The sequence below is a fragment of the Oncorhynchus masou genome, chromosome 9 (assembly GCF_036934945.1).
Source record: "Oncorhynchus masou masou isolate Uvic2021 chromosome 9, UVic_Omas_1.1, whole genome shotgun sequence".
Lineage (NCBI taxonomy): Eukaryota > Metazoa > Chordata > Actinopteri > Salmoniformes > Salmonidae > Oncorhynchus > Oncorhynchus masou.
Genome location: NC_088220.1, coordinates 9,832,205 through 9,854,693, shown reverse-complemented (window position 1 = coordinate 9,854,693; position 22,489 = coordinate 9,832,205). Strand labels below are relative to the sequence as shown.

At 43.1% G+C, this 22,489-nt stretch overlaps 1 protein-coding gene across 1 annotated transcript; it reads right to left on the bottom strand.

The window, feature by feature from the left end:
• Positions 1-6,528: 6,528 nt before the first annotated feature.
• On the bottom strand, positions 6,529-22,441 carry LOC135545506 (NEDD4 family-interacting protein 1-like). The gene is made up of 8 exons (XM_064973144.1): positions 22,252-22,441; positions 14,623-14,725; positions 14,209-14,348; positions 13,992-14,061; positions 13,573-13,697; positions 10,942-11,008; positions 10,736-10,844; positions 6,529-7,901 (listed from the first exon to the last, which is right to left on the bottom strand). Exons 1-7 carry the CDS (start codon positions 22,285-22,287, stop codon positions 10,738-10,740), a joined length of 648 nt encoding a protein of 215 aa, XP_064829216.1. The 5' UTR covers positions 22,288-22,441; the 3' UTR covers positions 6,529-7,901; positions 10,736-10,737.
• Positions 22,442-22,489: the final 48 nt, after the last annotated feature.

Here is a 22,489-nt window from a genome sequence, read left to right as displayed (position 1 = left end):
AGGCTGTAGCTCCTATGCCAGATTCCAGATATTGGACCGGTCTCCAAGGCGATAGCTCCTATGCCAGATTCCAGATATTGGACCGGTCTCCAAGGCGGTAGCTCCTATGCCAGATTCCAGATATTGGACCGGGCTCCAAGGCGGGTAGCTCCTATGCCAGATTCCAGATATTGGACCAGGCTCCAAGGCGGTAGCTCCTATGCCAGATTCCAGATATTGGACCGGGCTCCAAGGCGGTAGCTCCTATGCCAGATTCCAGATATTGGACCGGGCTCCAAGGCGGGTAGCTCCTATGCCAGATTCCAGATATTGGACCGGGCTCCAAGGCGGTAGCTCCTATGCCAGATTCCAGATATTGGACCGGGCTCCAAGGCGGGTATCTCCTATGCCAGATTCCAGATATTGGACCGGGCTCCAAGGCTGTAGCTCCTATGCCAGATTCCAGATATTGGACCGGGCTCCAAGGCGGGTAACAATACAAAAATCTGTCATTAATTTGGTTATTTTGTTTATTAAATTGTTCATCCAATCAAGAAGTTTAATATTTATCTTCAAAATTTGCTTTATATTCAACAGTAATACATTATGTTGATGCATGCGTTAATGGATTGCAAATGTTCACAATCGACTTAACATAATTGACATTAAGGCTCATATTGTTAAACTTCATTAAAGATAAATCCTCAGTCTCCCACACTAACAATGACCCATAATTATGTTATGGCTCAATAATAAGGGCAATGTGGGTGTGAATTGCATGATAGGAATATGTGGGATCTATTTACAACATGTGCTTAGGAAGTAGTGTTGAATATCTACAGACAATGTTATTAGTAAATATGCTACTGTTGTTAAAAGCTCCCATTTGCAAAACATCTACCATTCATACTGAGACGATATAGATGAGCCTTTTCCTTTTATTTGAAAGTTGCATAATGCCATGATAACCAAACTGCAAAAACAAAAGGTAGCTATGGTATGACCCTGTCCTCGTGGTGTCGGTATGACCCTGTCCTCGTGGTGTCGGTATGACCATGTCCTCGTGGTGTCGGTATGACCCTGTCCTCGTGGTGTCGGTATGACCCTGTCCTCGTGGTGTCGGTATGACCCTGTCCTCGTGGTGTCGGTATGACCCTGTCCTCGTGGTGTCGGTATGACCCTGTCCTCGTGGTGTCGGTATGACCCTGTCCTCGTGGTGTCGGTATGACCCTGTCCTCGTGGTTTCGGTATGACCCTGTCCCCGTGGTGTCGGTATGACCCTGTCCTCGTGGTGTCGGTATGACCCTGTCCCCGTGGTGTCGGTATGACCCTGTCCTCGTGGTGTCGGTATGACCATGTCCTCGTGGTGTCGGTATGACCCTGTCCTCGTGGTGTCGGTATGACCATGTCCTCGTGGTGTCGGTATGACCATGTCCTCGTGGTGTCGGTATGACCCTGTCCTCGTGTCGGTATGACCCTGTCCTCGTGGTGTCGGTATGACCCTGTCCTCGTGGTGTCGGTATGACCCTGTCCTCGTGGTGTCGGTATGACCCTGTCCTCGTGGTGTCGGTATGACCATGTCCTCGTGGTGTCGGTATGACCCTGTCCTCGTGGTGTCGGTATGACCCTGTCCTTGTGGTGTCGGTATGACCCTGTCCTCGTGGTGTCGGTATGACCCTGTCCTCGTGGTGTCGGTATGACCCTGTCCTCGTGGTGTCGGTATGACCCTGTCCTCGTGGTGTCGGTATGACCATGTCCTCGTGGTGTCGGTATGACCATGTCCTCGTGGTGTCGGTATGACCCTGTCCTCGTGGTGTCGGTATGACCCTGTCCTCGTGGTGTCGGTATGACCCTGTCCTCGTGGTGTCGGTATGACCCTGTCCTCGTGGTGTCGGTATGACCTTGTCCTCGTGGTGTCGGTATGACCATGTTCTCGTGGTGTCGGTATGACCCTGTCCTCGTGGTGTCGGTATGACCCTGTCCTCGTGGTGTCGGTATGACCCTGTCCTCGTGGTGTCGGTATGACCCTGTCCTCGTGGTGTCGGTATGACCCTGTCCTCGTGGTGTCGGTATGACCCTGTCCTCGTGGTGTCGGTATGACCATGTTCTCGTGGTGTCGGTATGACCATGTCCTCGTGGTGTCGGTATGACCATGTCCTCGTGGTGACCCCTTCACCCTCCCCAACAATCTCCCCGAGACACAAAGGTCACAGAAACAGGGCTGTTTTAACATTGATGTCAACACATTCATTTAGGATCGTGACAGGAGACATTTACAATTATTATCATCATCATTCAAATATTTTAATACTGTTTTACCAATCTGTTTTGGACTACCTAGAGTCTTTGACCAACCCCACGTAATCTAATCAACGATCAGCATATGTTTGTGATGACTGTGTTTGTCTCTCCCATGTAGTCGATAGTAACTGATCGTGTTATTTCCTGGAGAAGATGGAGGTGAACCACTACAACACCTACCAGGAGTGGAGTTGGTACGTTGGGACTGAAGAAGAAAGGGAAACCCAAACAAGACTCCAGAACCCACATAGGGCAGAAGGCCATTTTCTTGCCACGGCGACTAGAGGGCACAGGGGAGTGAAGGTTGTAAGTCCAGGGGTGTGTCAAATGGTCAAATGTAGTGCACTATATTGGGAATAGGTTTCCATTTTAGACATCTATTCCAAAGGGCTCATTGGGAAATTGCAAACAGGCTCAACAAACAGTATTTGACATTTCAACTAGCATGAAGCTTCAGTTTCAGGTTATAACAGCAGTTTGCCAATGTCTCCACTGACCTCACAGGTGCTATAAACTGTTGTCGCTATATGGTTGACAGCTGACTGGTAGAATCATGCTAAAACTTGACAAAATGAAGCATTCCACTCCACACTACAACAAGACTCTTAAACCGCTAGCTATACATCTACAATGTGTACCTCTACTGATGAGATGTGACTATAGACATCTACAATGTGTACCTCTACTGATGTGATGTGACTATAGACATCTACAATGTATACCTCTACTGATGTGACTATAGACATCTACAATGTATACCTCTACTGATGTGATGTGAATATAGACATCTACAATGTATACCTCTACTGATGTGACTATAGACATCTACAATGTGTACCTCTACTGATGTGATGTGACTATAGACATCTACAATGTATACCTCTACTGATGTGACTATAGACATCTACAATGTATACCTCTACTGATGTGATGTGACTATAGACATCTACAATGTATACCTCTACTGATGTGACTATAGACATCTACAATGTATACCTCTACTGATGTGACTATAGACATCTACAATGTATACCTCTACTGATGTGATGTGACTATAGACATCTACAATGTGTACCTCTACTGATGTGATGTGACTATAGACATCTACAATGTGTACCTCTACTGATGTGATGTGACTATAGACATCTACAATGTATACCTCTACTGATGTGACTATAGACATCTACAATGTGTACCTCTACTGATGTGATGTGACTATAGACATCTACAATGTGTACCTCTACTGATGTGATGTGACTATAGACATCTACAATGTGTACCTCTACTGATGTGAATATAGACATCTACAATGTGTACCTCTACTGATGTGATGTGACTATAGACATCTACAATGTGTACCTCTACTGATGTGATGTGACTATAGACATCTACAATGTGTACCTCTACTGATGTGAATATAGACATCTACAATGTGTACCTCTACTGATGTGACTATAGACATCTACAATGTATACCTCTACTGGTGTGATGTGACTATAGACATCTACAATGTGTACCTCTACTGATGTGAGTATAGACATCTACAATGTGTACCTCTACTGATGTGACTATAGACATCTACAATGTATACCTCTACTGATGTGATGTGAGTATAGACATCTACAATGTGTACCTCTACTGATGTGATGTGACTATAGACATCTACAATGTATACCTCTACTGATGTGACTATAGACATCTACAATGTGTACCTCTACTGATGTGACTATAGACATCTACAATGTGTACCTCTACTGATGTGAATATAGACATCTACAATGTGTACCTCTACTGATGTGATGTGAGTATAGACATCTACAATGTGTACCTCTACTGATGTGACTATAGACATCTACAATGTATACCTCTACTGATGTGAGTATAGACATCTACAATGTGTACCTCTACTGATGTGATGTGACTATAGACATCTACAATGTATACCTCTACTGATGTGAATATAAACATCTACAATGTATACCTCTACTGATGTGAGTATAGACATCTACAATGTATACCTCTACTGATGTGACTATAGACATCTACAATGTATACCTCTACTGGTGTGATGTGACTATAGACATCTACAATGTATACCTCTACTGGTGTGATGTGACTATAGACATCTAAAATGTATACCTCTACTGATGTGATGTGACTATAGACATCTACAATGTGTACCTCTACTGATGTGAATATAAACATCTACAATGTATACCTCTACTGATGTGATGTGACTATAGACATCTACAATGTATACCTCTACTGATGTGACTATAGACATCTACAATGTATACCTCTACTGGTGTGATGTGACTATAGACATCTACAATGTATACCTCTACTGATGTGATGTGACTATAGACATCTACAATGTATACCTCTACTGATGTGATGTGACTATAGACATCTACAATGTATACCTCTACTGATGTGAGTATAGACATCTACAATGTATACCTCTACTGATGTGAGTATAGACATCTACAATGTATACCTCTACTGATGTGATGTGAATATAGACATCTACAATGTATACCTCTACTGATGTGACTATAGACATCTACAATGTGTACCTCTACTGATGTGACTATAGACATCTACAATGTGTACCTCTACTGATGTGACTATAGACATCTACAATGTATACCTCTACTGATGTTATGTGAATATAGACATCTACAATGTATACCTCTACTGGTGTGATGTGACTATAGACATCTACAATGTATACCTCTACTGATGTGACTATAGACATCTACAATGTGTACCTCTACTGGTGTGATGTGACTATAGACATCTACAATGTGTACCTCTACTGGTGTGATGTGACTATAGACATCTACAATGTGTACCTCTACTGATGTGACTATAGACATCTACAATGTATACCTCTACTGATGTGAGTATAGACATCTACAATGTGTACCTCTACTGATGTGATGTGACTATAGACATCTACAATGTGTACCTCTACTGATGTGATGTGACTATAGACATCTACAATGTGTACCTCTACTGATGTGATGTGACTATAGACATCTACAATGTATACCTCTACTGATGTGAGTATAGACATCTACAATGTATACCTCTACTGATGTGACTATAGACATCTACAATGTATACCTCTACTGATGTGACTATAGACATCTACAATGTATACCTCTACTGATGTGATGTGACTATAGACATCTACAATGTGTGCCTCTACTGATGTGAATATAGACATCTACAATGTATACCTCTACTGGTGTGATGTGACTATAGACATCTACAATGTATACCTCTACTGATGTGATGTGACTATAGACATCTACAATGTATACCTCTACTGATGTGACTATAGACATCTACAATGTGTACCTCTACTGATGTGAGTATAGACATCTACAATGTATACCTCTACTGGTGTGACTATAGACATCTACAATGTGTACCTCTACTGATGTGAATATAGACATCTACAATGTATACCTCTACTGGTGTGACTATAGACATCTACAATGGGTACCTCTACTGATGTGAATATAGACATCTACAATGTATACCTCTACTGGTGTGACTATAGACATCTACAATGTATGCCTCTACTGATGTGACTATAGACATCTACAATGTGTACCTCTACTGATGTGATGTGACTATAGACATCTACAATGTGTACCTCTACTGATGTGATGTGACTATAGACATCTGCAATGTATACATCTACTGATGTGACTATAGACATCTACAATGTGTACCTCTACTGATGTGATGTGACTATAGACATCTACAATGTATACCTCTACTGATGTGACTATAGACATCTACAATGTGTACCTCTACTGATGTGACTATAGACATCTACAATGTGTACCTCTACTGATGTGACTATAGACATCTACAATGTGTACCTCTACTGATGTGATGTGACTATAGACATCTACAATGTATACCTCTACTGATGTGATAGGAGTATCGCTGTGGTCCTCTGTAGCTCAGTTGGTACAGCACAGAGCTTGCAACGCCAGGATATTTGGTTTGATTCCCGGGACCAGCCGTACGTCTAATGCACGCATTACTGTCATTCCTTTAAGGGTCTGCTAAATGGCATATAGAAAGCTGATGGATATGAAAAACACATACTGTACATTGAAAACCATAAGCCCCCCTGGGGGAACTGTAGCTGTCCAGTCATAGTCTTTCAACCACAAGGTGTCAATGCTCCACAACACATAAACCTGCAACAGAGACGATCAAATCTCGCTTTTAAAAAGTCACATTTATTAGACATGAAGCTTTTTTACAATTTATAACATCTCATAACAATAAAATCCCCAGGATGCAGCTGTACTACTAGTTCACACAGATAGAGATGTGTGTGGACCAGTACTGGGTTAGGATCTTAGCTGTACCATTCCACATATGGGCTAAGCAAGAAATTCTAAACAGCTGGTTTAAAGCAGACTGACTGGCTGGCATACGGGGGGGGGGGTCCGTCCATTAAGAGCAGGTTTGAGAGAGAGAATTTAGTTAACAATATGCCAACAATTGCCTAAAAGAGAAAGATCAACGAGTATAATTTCTTGTCTTCTTCCTAAATCTAATTATTATTATTATTAGATTATAAAATTGCCATATCACCCTTATGAACGATTTATACTCACTCAATGACTACCCTTTGGTCCATGTATAGTTGTTTGTGTGGATGATATGTCCAGGTCCCTTTGGAAGAAACTCCTTGGGGTTTTAGTGCTGTTAGTGAAAGTGCAGCTGCTCAAATTCTCCGATAGCATCATCATAGTTAGTTTGCATACCGAATGTGTTCGTTCTCTAAACTAAAACGAAAACAACTGCATGACTTGTACAACACTTCTAACCTTCAGCTCTGCACATACGATACTTTTTACGTTTGAGGTTTGCGTGCGAGCATATATTAAAAAAAAAGGTAGGATTCTGTCTTATAGGAATAATTAATGTTGACTCAATTTAGCAAAGAACTCTGCTCTCTATTGTCTAGAAATGAGGGTAATGCTTCATATGGAGCATAAAAGGTATTGTGTATTATTACTTGCTATAAGCATGTGTAAAACACGTTCAAATTGCAATGCCATGTGTGACAATTTTTTTCCATCCTCAACTGGTTGATCTCATGATGACTATGAACTAATAACAAAACATAAAAAGGTTCTTTATGACAAGTTACTGTGCATTATATAGGCGGGCTTTGAATAAAGTGTTAGTAAAATGAGACTAATCCCCATTGGCTTGAGGGGCAGATGCATGCTAGTACACTACCATCAAACGATCGAAGGCATTACCAATACATTACAGACTGAAAAATGTAAAATAGCACTTAACATTCGCCACTAATGAATACATAGTTAAAATGACGACCATAATCCATTTATGAAGTTTTCAAATAGAAATAATGATAAAACTGACGTATTTAATTCCTGAACGTTACAAGAGTGGTCTTCATCAAGGTTTTTTTTCCCTCATCCTGCCGCGTCGTGATGGGTATTTTGAGTAGTTTGGTTTTAGATTTCTGCAGTTTTGTTGCTTTTTGTCGGGTAGGTTTCTTTTCAAACATCCAGGATTCTTTATCCAGATCCTGTGACGTTGTGTTTATTCAGCTGTGTGAAAAGTAAACAGGAGAAACGTTAATAGAGGAGATCAGTATCTCTGTAGGAGGAAGGGTGGTTTACTATGGACCATGTTTGTTTATGATATATATATGGATCAGCTTAATATTGCGGAAAGAATATTGGTTCCATCAATGTAATTGTCTGCATCATTTCCAATCCCCCACATATTTTTGGGATATATATATATATATACACACACACACATACCAGTACCGAGTCAATGTGGAGGCTATATACAGGGGGTACCAGTACCGAGTCAGTGTGGAGGCTTTATACAGGGGGTACAGAGTCAGTGTGGAGGCTATATACAGGGGGTACAGAGTCAGTGTGGAGGCTATATACAGGGGGTACCGAGTCAGTGTGGAGGCTATATACAGGGGGTACCGAGTCAGTGTGGAGGCTATATACAGGGGGTACAGAGTCAGTGTGGAGGCTATATACAGGGGGTACAGAGTCAGTGTGGAGGCTATATACAGGGGGTACAGAGTCAGTGTGGAGGCTATATACAGGGGGTACAGAGTCAGTGTGGAGGCTATATACAGGGGGTACCAGTACCGAGTCAGTGTGGAGGCTATATACAGGGGGTACCGGTACAGAGTCAGTGTGGAGGCTATATACAGCGGGTACCGGTACAGAGTCAGTGTGGAGGCTATATACAGGGGGTACAGAGTCAGTGTGGAGGCTATATACAGGGGGTACAGAGTCAGTGTGGAGGCTATATACAGGGGGTACCAGTACCGAGTCAGTGTGGAGGCTATATACAGGGGGTACCGGTACAGAGTCAGTGTGGAGGCTATATACAGCGGGTACCGGTACAGAGTCAGTGTGGAGGCTATATACAGCGGGTACCGGTACAGAGTCAATGTGGAGGCTATATACAGGGGGTACCGGTACAGAGTCAATGTGGAGACTATATACAGGGGGTACCGGTACAGAGTCAATGTGGAGACTATATACAGGGGGTACCGGTACCAAGTCAGTGTGGAGGCTATATACAGCGGGTACCGGTACAGAGTCAGTGTGGAGGCTATATACAGAGGATACCGGTACCAAGTCAATGTGGAGGCTATATACAGGGGGTACCGGTACCAAGTCAATGTGGAGACTATATACAGGGGGTACCGGTACAGTCAATGTGGAGGCTATATACAGCGGGTACCGGTACAGAGTCAGTGTGGAGGCTATATACAGAGGGTACCGGTACAGTCAGTGTGGAGGCTATATACAGAGGGTACCGGTACCAAGTCAATGTGGAGGCTATATACAGGGGGTACCGGTACCAAGTCAATGTGGAGGCTATATACAGGGGGTACCGGTACAGTCAGTGTGGAGGCTATATACAGAGGATACCGGTACAGAGTCAATGTGGAGGCTATATACAGGGGGTACCGGTACAGAGTCAATGTGGAGGCTATATACAGGGGGTACCGGTACAGAGTCAATGTGGAGGCTATATACAGGGGGTACCGGTACCGAGTCAGTGTGGAGGCTATATACAGGGGGTACCGGTAAAGAGTCAGTGTGGAGGCTATATACAGCGGGTACCGGTACAGTCAGTGTGGAGGCTATATACAGGGGGTACAGAGTCAGTGTGGAGGCTATATACAGGGGGTACCGGTACAGAGTCAGTGTGGAGGCTATATACAGGGGGTACCGGTACCAAGTCAGTGTGGAGGCTATATACAGGGGGTACCGGTACAGAGTCAGTGTGGAGGCTATATACAGGGGGTACCGGTACCGAGTCAGTGTGGAGGCTATATACAGGGGGTACCGGTACAGAGTCAGTGTGGAGGCTATATACAGGGGGTACCGGTACAGAGTCAGTGTGGAGGCTATATACAGGGGGTACCGGTACAGTCAGTGTGGAGGCTATATACAGGGGGTACCGGTACAGAGTCAGTGTGGAGGCTATATACAGGGGGTACCGGTACAGAGTCAGTGTGGAGGCTATATACAGGGGGTACCGGTACAGAGTCAGTGTGGAGGCTATATACAGGGGGTACCGGTACAGAGTCAGTGTGGAGGCTATATACAGGGGGTACCGGTACAGAGTCAGTGTGGAGGCTATATACAGGGGGTACCGGTACAGAGTCAGTGTGGAGGCTATATACAGGGGGTACCGGTACAGAGTCAGTGTGGAGGCTATATACAGGGGGTACCGGTACAGAGTCAGTGTGGAGGCTATATACAGGGGGTACCGGTACAGTCAGTGTGGAGGCTATATACAGGGGGTACCAGTACAGAGTCAATGTGGAGGCTATATACAGGGGGTACCGGTACAGAGTCAGTGTGGAGGCTATATACAGGGGGTACCGGTACAGAGTCAGTGTGGAGGCTATATACAGGGGGTACCGGTACAGTCAGTGTGGAGGCTATATACAGGGGGTACCAGTACAGAGTCAATGTGGAGGCTATATACAGGGGGTACCGGTACAGAGTCAGTGTGGAGGCTATATACAGGGGGTACCGGTACAGAGTCAGTGTGGAGGCTATATACAGGGGGTACCAGTACAGAGTCAGTGTGGAGGCTATATACAGGGGGTACCGGTACCAAGTGAGTGTGGAGGCTATATACAGGGGATACCGGTACCAAGTCAGTGTGGAGGCTATATACAGGGGGTACCGGTACCAAGTCAGTGTGGAGGCTATATACAGGGGGTACCGGTACCAAGTCAGCAGGCTATATTGAAAGGAAACTAGTGAGTGAAGAGAATCAATATGATTTGGTAGATTACCAGTACTATTTATTTGGTTTATTAATAAAAGGACCAGGTCTTATTCTGCTGTAACAAAGGAAGGCTGCGTGAATTAGGGCCCTTTACCTTCAGTAGATGAACAGGACTCTCGTTCGAGGAAGTGTGGCGTAAGTAGGGTCGGCCATTTTGCGAACCCGGGAGTAGTTGACGAACCCTCTGACGAACAGCATGAAGCCTGGAGAGTCACAAAAAGACAACAGCATCCGTTCCGTGATCACATTTCATACACATTAAATCGTTCAAATAAGTGCTCAGACTTACGCTCCACTTACCCAAAGCCAGGAACACCCACCACAACCAGTACTGACCATCAAAGTAGCCGGGGAAGTAGGTGGAAAACTGAAATGTTCAAAAGGCAGTAAAATAGCATTAGGAGGACCAGTCGTACACACAGTAGCATTCAGTGCAGGAACAAAAGCCAGAATGCACCGCAGCACAGTGACAATTATATACATGGGGGATACAACCATCCCAGCTCTGTCAATGTAGCTGTGAAGAGACAGAATCATTCAAATCAATTATTTTTGGTACTTGTCCATATGTAAGCTGTTTTTTTTTGGGGGGGGGGGGGGTCATAGTCAAGTCATAGTCAATTCATTAATAATAATACTGGAAAAAGTATCTTTAATTAATTAGAACTTGTTCTTCAGAGATAGATGGGAGGGGTTGATGGAACTAAAAACAAACCGAGAGTACTCAGAACCCTTGACTTTTCCCACATTTTGGTATATTACTTATTTTAAAATGTATTCAATAGTTCCCTCCCCCCCATAAATCTACACGCAATACCACAGCAAAACCAGTTTAAACATTTTTGCAAATTCATAATAAAAAATAAAAAATCAGAAACATCACATTTGCACAAGTATTCAGACCCTTTATTCAGTACTATGTTGAAGCACCTTTGGCAGCGATTACAGCCTCAAGTCTTCTTGGGTATGACGCTACAAGCTTGGCACACCTGTATTTGGGGACTCCAGTCTAAGGTCCTGACCGCTCTGGAGCAGGTTTTCATCAAGGATCTCTGTACTTTGCTCCGCTCATCTTTCCCTCGATCCTGACTAGTCTCCCAGTCTCTGCCACCGAAAAACATCCCCACGGCATGATGTTGCCACCACCATGCTTCACCGTAGAGATGGTGCCAGGGTTCCTCCAGACGTGACACTTGGCATTCCAGCCATAGAGTTCAATTTTGTTTCTCATGGTCAGAGTCATTTAGGTGCCTTTTGGTAAACTCCAAGTGGGCTGTCATGTGCCTTTTACTGAGGAGTGGCTTCAGTTTGACAACTCTACCATAAAGGCCTGATTGGTAAAGTGCTGCAGAGATGACTGTCCTTCTGGAAGGTTCTCCGATCTCCACAGACAAACTCTGTCAAAGTGACCATCGGGTTCCTGGTCACCTCCATGACCAAGGCCCTTCTCCCCTGATTGCTCAGATTGGCCAGCTCTAGGAAGAGTCTTGGTGGTACCAAACCTCTTCCATTTAAGAATGATGGAGGCCACTGTGTTCTAGGGGACCAATGTTGCAGACATTTTTTGGTACCCTTCTCCAGATCTGTGCCTCAACAATATGTTATGTAATCCATTTTATAATAAGGCTGTAACGTAACAAAATGTGGAAAAGGGGAAGGGGTCTGAATACTTTCCAAATGCACTGTCTCTAGTATGTATAAGCTGGAAGTAGAAGCCTAAGTGTTGTTGTCCATTAGTTTACTCCAATTAGAGGAGTGGTGGTAAGATATACATGTAATATCAGGCAAATGTTTGGGCACACCTGCTCATTCAAGGGTTTTTCTTATATATTTGATTAACCATTTTCTGCATTGTAGAATAATAGTGAAGACATCAAAACTATGGAATCATTGAATAACCAAAAATTGTTTTAGATTTAGATTCTTCAAAGTATCCACCCTTTTGCCTTTGCACACTCTTGGTACTCTCAACCAGCTTCACCTGGAATGCTTTTCCAACAGTCTTGGAGTTCCCACATGCTGAGCACGTGGCTGCTTTTCCTTCACTCTGCAGTCCAACTCATACCAAACCATCTCAATTGGGTTGAGGTTGGGTGATTGTGGAGGACAGGTCATCTGATGCAGCACTCCATCACTTTCCTTCTTGGTAAAATAGCCCTTACACAGCCTGGAGGTGTGTTGGGTCATTGTCCTGTTGAAAAACAAATGATAATCCCAAGAGCAAACCAGATGGGAGGTGTATCGCTGCAGAATGCTGTGGTAGCCATGCTGGTTAAGTGTGCTTTGAATTATAAATAAATCACTGGCAGTGTCACCAGCAAAGCACCCCGACACCATCACACCTCCTCCTCCATGCTTCACGGTGGGAACAACACGTGCAGAGAGCATCCGTTCACCTACTCGGTGTCTGACAAAGACACGGCGGTTGGAACCAAAAATCTCAAATTTGGACTCATCAGACCAAAGGACAGATTTCCACCGGTATAATGACCATTGCTTGTGTTTCTTGGCCCAAGCAAGTCTCTTTTATTATTGGTGTCCTTTAGTAGTAGTTTCTCTGCAGCAATTCAACCATGAAAGCCTGATTCACGCAGTCTCCTCTGAACAGTTGATGTTGAGATATGTCTGTTAACTGAACTCTCAATTTCTGAGGCTGGTAACTCTAATGAACTTATCCTCTGCAGCAGAGGTTACTCTGGGTCTTCCATTCCTGTGGCGGTCCTAAAGAGACCCAGTTTCATCATAGCGCTTGATGGTTTTTGTGACTGCGCAAATTTTACAGATTAAGACATGAAGGTCAGTCAAAGTGATGATGGATTGTCGTTTCTCTTTGCTCCGTTTTTGCCATAATATGGACTTGGTGTTTTACCAAATAGGTCCATCTTCTGTATACCCACCCCTACCTTGTGAGGTTGCGTGTATTGATCTTACCCGGACTATGAGAACCCATTTGATGAGAGACAGGCCAAACCCAGAGATGGCGCCGTAGCGGCCGGCTGCAGAAGTGGTCAGACAGAAGGACAGGAAGAAGCCGATCCAGTTGAACAGGAATGCCACTGGAGAGAAGAGACGACGATCAATCAATTAACTAATCAATCATAGACCACTAATGAGGAAGTTGCACATCAGTTAACATTCTGTGCTGTTCACCACACATAGACCATGATGCTTTGTGGAAGATTATACAACAGCTTTTCTAAAATCACAAACTTCCTCCTTATGAACCGGTTGGACAAGTCCCTGGCTTGACTTATTTGATTTGATTTGTTTAGTGTACCCATGAGATGCAGACAGGCATTGTCCACCCATAACAATCCCTACACTGTACAGGAAACAGAGAGAAGACTTACTGAAGAAGGTGAGCATGAAGATGCCATCATTCCCTATCCGCAGCTGGTCAGCATCGTCAAACTCATCCTCCTGACAGGAGAAAAGGGAAATGTATGTCTGTCAGACATCTTCAAATGACGATGGTCCAAACATGTTTATTGAGGATGTAGGCTCTCAATGAAAAATACCTCAATGAATGAATGAATGAATATCACTGTGAAAGGAGGACAGACATACCACGACCCTGCCAGGGACGAGAGGGACGCCGGTCTCCGCTTTGGTCCTCTCTGCTTCATCATAGGAGGGCAGTGTGGTAGCCACGTTGTAGGACGGGGGATTAGGGAACCTGCCTGCATCCTCCTTGTAGTCAAAGAACGCTGGAAGGGAAATGGAAAGGTGCAGAAAACTAAAACATGAGTGACACAGCACATTAGTGATGTGATGGCTAGTAGCAAGGTTAAGGTGGAGAGCTCACCCAACACCACAGCTTTGTACCGTAGCCTTTTCTTTTGAGCACTAGAGTAACCCGAGAACAAAATCCTTTTCTTGACTTGCATCTGCAATGGTCTTCCACCCCCATTGTCATATGAGATTAGTCAATATTTTGCCAGTTACTGTGTGTAGTGCTACGGATGGACAGAGGGCAATTACCTGCGTTGGCAGCGGAGATGCTGCTGTAGGGGGGAGGGGCATCCAGGACAGCTGCTTCTTCCTGGGGGGGCTGGGCTGCTGCTGGCTCCTCCTCATTCAACAGCTGAAGGAATGGGCCAGAGCAACACACACACACACACACACACACACACACACACACTGGGATGATGCTGCTGTGCAACCATTATGTCTGACCAATGCTGAGAGTAATTTAGCTAGCTGCTTCTATGCTTATACCAAAAAAAATGAATTAATGTGGTAACCATGGCAATTTGAATGAAAATATAGCAGAATACAAAACAGTGTAGTTATTCTCTCCACAAGGCAATCAAACAAGCAAAACTTCAGTACAGAGACAAAGTGGAGTCGCAATTCAACGGCTCAGACACGAGACGTATGTGGGCAGGGTCTACAGACAATCACGGACGACAAAGGGAAAACCAGCCACGTCGCGGACACCAACGTCTTGCTTCCAGACAAACTAAACACCTTCACCTGCTTTGGGGATAACAGTGCCACCGACGCGGCCCGCTACCAAGGACTGTTTGCTCTCCTTCTCCGTGGCCGACGTGAGTAAGACATTTAAGCGTGTTAACCCTCGCAAGGCTGCCGGCCCGGGTGGCTGGCTGGTGTGTTTGCGGACATATTGAATCTCTCCATATCCCAGTCTGCTGTCCCCACTTGCTTCAAGATGTCCACCATTGTTCATGTACCCAAGAAAGCTAAGGTAACTGAACTAAATGACTATCGCACCGTAGCACTCACTTCTGTCATAACGAAGTGCATTGAGAGACTAGTCAAGGATCATAGCACCTCTACCTTACCGGCCACCCTAGACCCACTTCAAATTTGCATACCGCCCCAATAGAGCCACAGACGATGCCATCACACTGCACAAACCCATCTGGGCAAGAGGAATACCTAAATGCTGTTAATTGACATTAGCTCAGCATTCAACATCACGTACCCTCCAAGCTCATCATTGAGCTTGAGGCCCTGGGTCTGAACCCTGCCCTTTTCAACTGGATCCTGGACTTTCCGACGGGCCGCCCCTAGGTGGTGAAGGTAGGAAACAACACCTGCACTTCGCTGATCTTCAACACTGGGTCCCCACAAGGGTGCGTGCATGGCCCCCTCCTGTACTCCCTGTTCACCCATGACTGCGTGGACAGCACGGCTCCAACTCAATCCTCAAATTAGCAAAAGCCACAACAGTAGTAGGCCTGATTACCAACAATGACGAGACAGCCTTCAGGGAGGAGGTGAGGGCCCTGGGAGTGTGGTGCCAGGAAAATAAACCTTCACTCAATATCAACAAAACAAAGGAGATGACCCTGACTTCAGGAAACAGCAGAGGGAGCACCCCCATTATCCACATCGACAGGACCACAGTTGAGAAGGTGGAAAGATTCAAGTTCCTCAGCATACACATCACTGACTAACTAAAATGGTCCACCCACAGAGTGTGGTGAAGGCGGCGAAACAGCGCCTCTTCAACCTCAAGATGCTGAAAAAAACTTGGCTTGGCACCTAAAACCGTGAAAGCTGTATCACCGCCTGGTACAACAACTGCACCGCCCTCAACTGAAAGGCTCTCCAGAGGGTGGTGCTGTCTGCCCAACGCATCACCGGGGGCAAACTACCTGCCCTCCAGGACACCTACACCACCCAATGTCACAGGAAGGCCAAAAAGATCATCAAGGACAATAACCACCCGAGCCAATGCCTGTTCATCTAGCTATCATCCAGAAGGCGAGGTCAGTACAGGTGCATCAAAGCGGGGACTGAGAGAATGAAAAACAGCTTCTATCTCAAGGCTTACAGAATGTTAAATAGCCATCACGAGCACATTAGAGAGGCTGCAGCCTATATACAGAGACTTGAAATCACTGGCCACTAAGAAATGGAACACTAGCCACTTTAATAATGTTTACATATTTTGCATTACTCATCTCATATGTACAGTTGAAGTCAGAAGTTTAAATACACTTAGGCTGGTGGTTTTTCAACCACTCCACAAATTTCTTGTCAACAAACTATAGTTTTGGCAAGTCGGTTAGGACATCTACTTTGTGAATGACAAGTCAATTTTCCAACAATTGTTTAGAGACAGATTATTTCACTTAAAATTAACTATATCACAATTCCAGTGGGTCAGAAGTTTACATACACTAAGTTGACTGGGCTTTTATACAGCTTGGAAAATTCCAGAAAATTATGTCATAGCTTTAGAAGCTTCCAATAGGCTAATTGACATAATTTGAGTCAATTGGAGGTGTACCTGTGGATGTATTTCAAGGCCTACCTTCAAACTCAGTGCCTCTTTGCTTGACATCATGGGAAAATAAAAAGAAATCAACCAAGACCACAGAAAAAAAGTCTGGTTCATCCTTGGGAGAAATTTCAAAATGCCTGAAGGTCCACGTTCATCTGTACAAACAATAGTACGCAAGTATAAACACCATGGGACCACGCAGCCGTCATACTGCTCAGAAAGGAGACGTGTTCTGTGGACCTTCAAGGTTAACTTCCTAGAGATGAACATACTTTGGTGCGAAAAGTGCAAATCAATCCCATTACAGCAGCAAAGGACCTTGTGAAGATAATGGAGGAAACAGGTACAAAAGTATCTATATCCACAGTAAAAACGAGTCCTAAATCGACATAATCTGAAAGGCTGCTCAGCAAGGAAGAAGCCACTGCTCCAAAACCGCCATAAAAAGCCAGACTACGGATTGCACATGGGGACAAAGATTGTACTTTTTGGAGAAATGTCTTCTGGTCTGATGAAACAAAAATATAACTGTTTGGCCATAATGACCATCGTTATGTTTGGAGGAAAAAAGGGGAGGCTTTCAAGCCGAAGAACACCATTCCAACATTGAAGCACAGGGGTGGCAGCATCATGTTGTGGGGTGCTTTGCTGCAGGAGGGGTTGGTGAACTTCACAAAATAGATGGCATCATGAGGAATGGGAAAATGATGTGGATATATTGAAGCAACATCTCAAGTCATCAGTCAGGAAGTTAAAACTTGGTCGCAAATGGCTCTTCCAAATGGACAATGACCCCAATCATACTTCCAAAGTTGTGGCAAAATGGCTGAAGGACAACAAAGTCAAGGTATTGGAGTGGCCATCACAAGGCCCTGACCTCAACCCTATAGAAAATTTGTGGGCAGAACTGAAAAAGCATGTGCGTGCAAGGAGGCCTACAAACCTGACTCCGTTACACCAGCTCTGTCAGGAGGAATGGGCCAAACTTATTGTGGGAAGCTTGTGGAAGGCTACCCAAAACATTTGACCCAAGTTAAACAATTTAAGGCAATGCTACCAAATACTAATTGAGTGTATGTAAACTTCTGACCCACTGGGAACGTGGTGAAAGAAATAAAAGCTTAAATAAATCATTCTCTCTACTATTATTCTGACAAGTCACAATCTTAAAATAAAGTGGTGATCCTAACTGACCTAAGACAGGGAATTTTTACTAGGATTAAATGTCAGGAATTGTGAAAAACTGAGTTTAAATGTATTTGGCTAAGGTGTATGTAAACTTCCGACTTCAACTGCATATACTCTATCTTCGTCTATGCCGCTCTGACATTGCTCGTCCATATATTTATATATTCTTAATTCCATTCCTTGGATGTGTGTGTGAGTTATCGACCGATTATGATTTTAACACCGATACCGATTATTGTTGGACCCCAAAAAAAAGCCAATGCCAATTTTTTTAATGTATTTTTAATAATGACAATTACAACAATAATGAATGAACACTTCATTTAATGCAAAAACAAAGTGTTGGAGAAGAAAGTAAAAGTGCAATATGTGCCATGTAAGAAAGCTCACGCTTCAGTTCCTTGCTCAGAACATGAGAACATATGAAAGCTGGTGGTTCCTTTTAACATGAGTCTTCAATATTCCCAGGTAAGAAGTTTTAGGTTGTAGTTATTATAGGAAATATAGGACTATTTCTCTCTACACCATTTGCATTTCATTAACCTTTGACTATTTGATGTTCTTATAGACACTATAGTATTGCCAGTGTAACAGTATAGCTTCAATCCCTCTCCTCGCTCCTACCTGGGCTCAAACCAGGAAAACATCGACAACAGCCACCCTCAAAGCAGCGTTACCTATGCAGAGCAAGGGGAACAATACTCCAAGTCTCAGAGCGAGTGACGTTTGAAACGCTATTAGTGCGCACCCCGTTAACTAGCTAGCCATTTCACATCGGTTACACCAGCCTAATCTCGGGAGTTGATAGGCTTGAAGTCATAAACAGCGCAATGCTTGGAGCATTGTGAAGAGCTACTGGCAAAACGTACGAAAATGCTGTTTGAATGAATGCTTACGAGCCTGCTGGTGCCTACCATCGCTCAGTCAGACTGCTCTATCAAATCATGGACTTAATTATAACATAATAACACACAGAAATACGAGCCTTAGGTCATTAATATGTTCGAATCCGGAAACTATCATCTCGAAAACAGGACGTTTATTCTTTCAGTGAAATACGGAACCATTCCGAAATTTTGGCATCCATAAGTCTAAATATTCCTGTTACATTGCACAACCTTCAATGTTATGTCATATTACGTAAAATTCTGGCAAATTAGGCAGCCCAAACTGTTGCATATACCCTGAATCTGCGTGCAATGAACGCAAGAGAAGTGACACAATTTCACCTGGTTAATATTGCCTGCTAACCTGATTTCTTTTAGCTAAATATGCAGGTTTAAAAATATATACTTCTGTTTATTGATTTTAAGAAAGGCATTGGTGTTTATGGTTAGGTACACATTGGAGCAACAACAGTCCTTTTTCACGAATGCGCACCGCATCGATTATATGCAACGCAGGACACGCTAGATAAACTAGAAATATCATCAACCATGTGTAGTTAACTATTGATTATGATTGTTTTTTATAAGATAAGTTTAATGCTAGCTAGCAACTTACCTTGGCTTACTGCATTCGCATAACAGGCAGGCTCCTCATGGAGTGCAACGTGATCAGGTGGACTAGTTAACTGTAAAGTTGCAAGATTGAATCCCCAAGCTGACATGGTAAAAATCTGTCATTCTGCCCCTGAACAAGGCAGTTAACCCACCATCCCTAGGCCGTCAACCCACCATCCCTAGGCCGTCATTGAAAATAAGAATGTGTTCTTACCTGACTTGCCTAGTTAAATAAAAATAAAAAAAATTTAAATCGGCGTCCAAAAATACTGAACTGATTATTATTGAAAACTTGAAAATGGCCCTAATTAAATCGGCCATTCCGATTAATCGGTCAACCTCTAGTGTGTGTATTGGGTATATGTTGTGAAATTGTTAGATATTACTGTACTGTCGGAGCTAGAAGCACAAGAATTTCGCTACACCCGCAATAACATCTGCATGTGACCAATCAGATTTGATTTGATGTAATTATTCATCTATTTCCTCGTGAGACAAATTGACTGGCAACCCCATCAGTGACATGACAGGAACCTTTGATACCCGAGGGGTATCCTACGAAGCAAGATCAATGAGTTAGCCAGCTAACTTTGATAAACAACCAGAAATAACTACAGATTTATCTGGTTCATTAGGAAAGTTAAATATAGATAAGAGTTCTTTCAGAAAGTATTCCCAGCCATTAACTTTTTCCACATTTGTTGTGTTACAGACTGAATTTAAAATGGATTAAATTGAGATTGTGTGTCATTGGCCTACAGACAATACCCCTTGATGTCAAAGTGGAATTCTGTTCTTCCAAATGTATTCAAAATTAAAAACTTTAATGCCTTCAGGCAATAAGTATTAAACATTGGTTTACCAAGTCAGATAAGAAGTTGCATGTCCTCACTGTGTTCAATAATGGTGTTTAACATGATTTGTGAATAACTACCTCTATCTCTGTACCCCACATATACAATTATCTGTAAGGTCCCTCATTCGAGCATTGAATTTCAAACACAGATTCAACCACAAAGACCAGGGAGATTTTCCAATGCCTCACAAAGAGCACCTATTGGTAGATTGGTAAACAATCATTTTAAAAAAAGACGGAGATTTTGAATATCCCTTTGAGCATGGTGAAGTTATTAATTACACTTTGGATGGTGTATCAATACACACAGTCACTAAAGATACAGGCGTCCTTCCTAACTCAGTTACCGGAGAGGAAGGCTCATGGTTACAGAGTTTAATTGTTGTGATAAGAGAAAACTGTGTTTTGGTCAACATTGTTGTTACTCAACAATACTTTTATTCCAAAACATGCATCCTGTTTGCAATAAGGCCCGAAAGTAGGCAAAAATGGCAAAAAGAAAAATGGGAAAGTAATGAACTTTATGTCCTGAATAAAAAGTGTTATGTTTGAGGAAAATCCAATAACACATTACTGAGTACCACTTTTCATATTTTCAAGTATGGTGAAGGCTGCAACATGTTATGGGTAGCCTTGTCATCGGCAAGGACTAGGGCGTTAGTTCTATTCTGTTTATTTTTAGCATTAAGGACAGACAAAATCATTCAGGAAAATCTGGTTCAATCTGCTTTCCGACAGACACTGGGAGACAAATTCCCCTTTCAGCAAGACAATAACCTAAAACACAAGGCCGAATATACACCAGAGTTGCTTACCATGACGACATTAAATGTTCCCGAGTGGCCTAGCTACAGTTGCCTTAAATCGTGTTGAAAATCAATGGCAAGACTTGAAAATGGCCACCAAGAAATGATCTATGATCTACAATTTGTTAGAGCTTGAATTTTTTTTATTCTAGTGTTCAAATACTGTACAATCCAGGTGTGCAAAACTCATATTTACCCAGAATGATTAACACCTGTAATCACTGCCAAAGGTCATTCTAACATGTATTGATTGATTCAGGAGGTTTCATATTTATCTAATCAATGTGTGCTTTATTTTTCTTCCACTTTGACAGATTATTTTGTGTAGATTACTGACCAACATTGACTGTTAAATCGTTTTTTAATCCCACTTTTCTTTGTTACAACGTGGGAAAGGAGGAATAAATACTGAAGACACTGGATGTGTTTTCGGGTGTGTTCAATCAATTTGACCTTGACCATTTCAAGTTTGTCTAGAAAAAAAGAAAGAAGTTATATCATATTTAGGCGAGTAAACTGGCTACTCTCTGGTAGTAAATCTCAGATTGGCTGTCTACAACTATTAATTAATGTAGGCCTACCTACTAGCTAGCGATAGTAGTGGGTTCTTGTGCAATCTTGATACATTTCAATGTCACTATGATTTGTGGTAGCTAACTAGCTAGCTAACTAGTTAGCTAAATACCTACCCGTATTTAGATTATATTCACTGCAACAACAACATATTCCACGGATTAGATTTGCAATGGCCTATGAGGGTGGGACATGTAACAAATGGGCCTGTGGCCCCGTCCTTTTTAAATGTAGCTAGTTAGCCACCATAAACCAGGTAGTAAATTAACTTGTTACCCAAACCATCAAGCTCCATTTTCAAGACATAATGAGATAACGTTTAGTAAACATGGCCGAAGTCACAACAGTCACCGTTTCGTTTTCCACTCCTGGCTAGCTAGCCGTTAGCTAATTTTATTGGGTTGTCATAAAAATTACAAATAAACGTACCTCCTGATATCTAACGTTGCTGATTTGCTCGGCCATCCTGGATAGAAGTTGAGTGTTTGAAAATAATGACTTGTTTGACAAACTGTGAGCCGTATATACTATTGATACTGTACGCTAACCCTCGAAACTAGCACAGCTCCGCCATCTCCTCTTCCTCACAAATCGGGTGTGTTGCTCCGCCCCTTGCCCTGTCATGTGACCCAGTGGAACTATCCGGATTATCCTAGACAGCTACAAT

Excerpts from the sequence above, each read along its gene's own strand:
- LOC135545506 (XM_064973144.1), bottom strand. The coding sequence starts at position 22,287 with ATGGCCGAGCAAATCAGCAACGTTAGATATCAGGAG. Across the intron at positions 14,062-14,208 it reads TCGTCCCTGGCAGGGTCGTG|GAGGATGAGTTTGACGATGC; the intron begins GTATGTCTGTCC and ends TTCTCCTGTCAG. Across the intron at positions 13,698-13,991 it reads CTTCATGCTCACCTTCTTCA|TGGCATTCCTGTTCAACTGG; the intron begins GTAAGTCTTCTC and ends TCTTCTCTCCAG.